Raw genomic sequence first — 910 nt, forward strand, 5'->3', positions numbered from 1 at the left:
TGCCAGTGTACCACAGGGTAGTGTTCTCGGCCCTCTCCTCTGGAATGTCTTTTTTAACGATTTGCTGCAGCTCATTCCAGAGGCATATGCATACGCCGATGACTGCACCCTGACATTCCCCTGTGACAGTAGTGACCACCGCGCGACAGTCGCACATGTCAACCAGGTCCTACAAACCATCGTCGTGTGGGGGCGCCGATGGCAAGTGGATCTCGCTCCCGAGAAGACGTAGGTAATGCTGGTCTCCCGAAGACACAGTCCCTTCGACACTCCCATCCCCACTATCTTGCTTGATGGGAGGGCGCTGCCCCTGCAGGCTTCCATCTCCATACTGGGCGTGGAAATGAACAGCGCCCTGACCTTCACTGGCCACGTCAAGACCATAGCCAGGAGAGCCGCCTGGAAACTTAACTGTGTCCGGCGGATATCACATCTCCTCGATTCCCAGGGAATCTGCACCTTATATGCAGCTCAAGTCCGCTCCCTCATGGAGTATGCCCCTCTCACCTGGTCATCCTGTCCCCCTTCATACTTAGGCCTTCTTGACAAGATTCAGCAACGGGCACAACGCTTGATATGTCTGAAGGCCCCGCCAGACCAGTCGTCTCCCCTCATACAGCCACTACAGCAACGTCGTGATGTGGCAGGTCTGTGTGTCATCTACAAGACTCACAAGCAGAGCGCCCCGCACCTGACTGCACTCCGCCAGCCCTGGTCTCAACCACACGGCCACGCCACCCGCGCTGCCGCTACCGGGGATGACCAACTCGTCGTCCCTTTCGCCAGGACGGAGACCTTCCTCCGCTCCTTCCTCCCGCGCTACACACGAATGTGGAACCACCTAGTACAGCAGACTCAGCTTCACCGCACCACCTCATTACACACCTTTAAGTCTGCTATAAATGCTTGG

At 56.9% G+C, this 910-nt stretch overlaps 1 protein-coding gene across 1 annotated transcript in view; it reads left to right on the forward strand.

The window, feature by feature from the left end:
* The first annotated feature begins 235 nt into the window (after nt 1–235).
* Nucleotides 236–910, forward strand: part of LOC138863313 (uncharacterized) — a 690-nt gene continuing 15 nt past the window's right edge. Inside the window, exon 1 of the mRNA XM_070127506.1 lies at nt 236–910. This exon is cut by the window's right edge and continues 15 nt beyond it. Within this exon, the coding sequence (XP_069983607.1) occupies nt 236–910 (675 nt within the window).

This window comes from Penaeus vannamei, chromosome 11 (genome assembly GCF_042767895.1).
Source record: "Penaeus vannamei isolate JL-2024 chromosome 11, ASM4276789v1, whole genome shotgun sequence".
NCBI classification, from domain to species: Eukaryota; Metazoa; Arthropoda; class Malacostraca; order Decapoda; family Penaeidae; genus Penaeus; species Penaeus vannamei.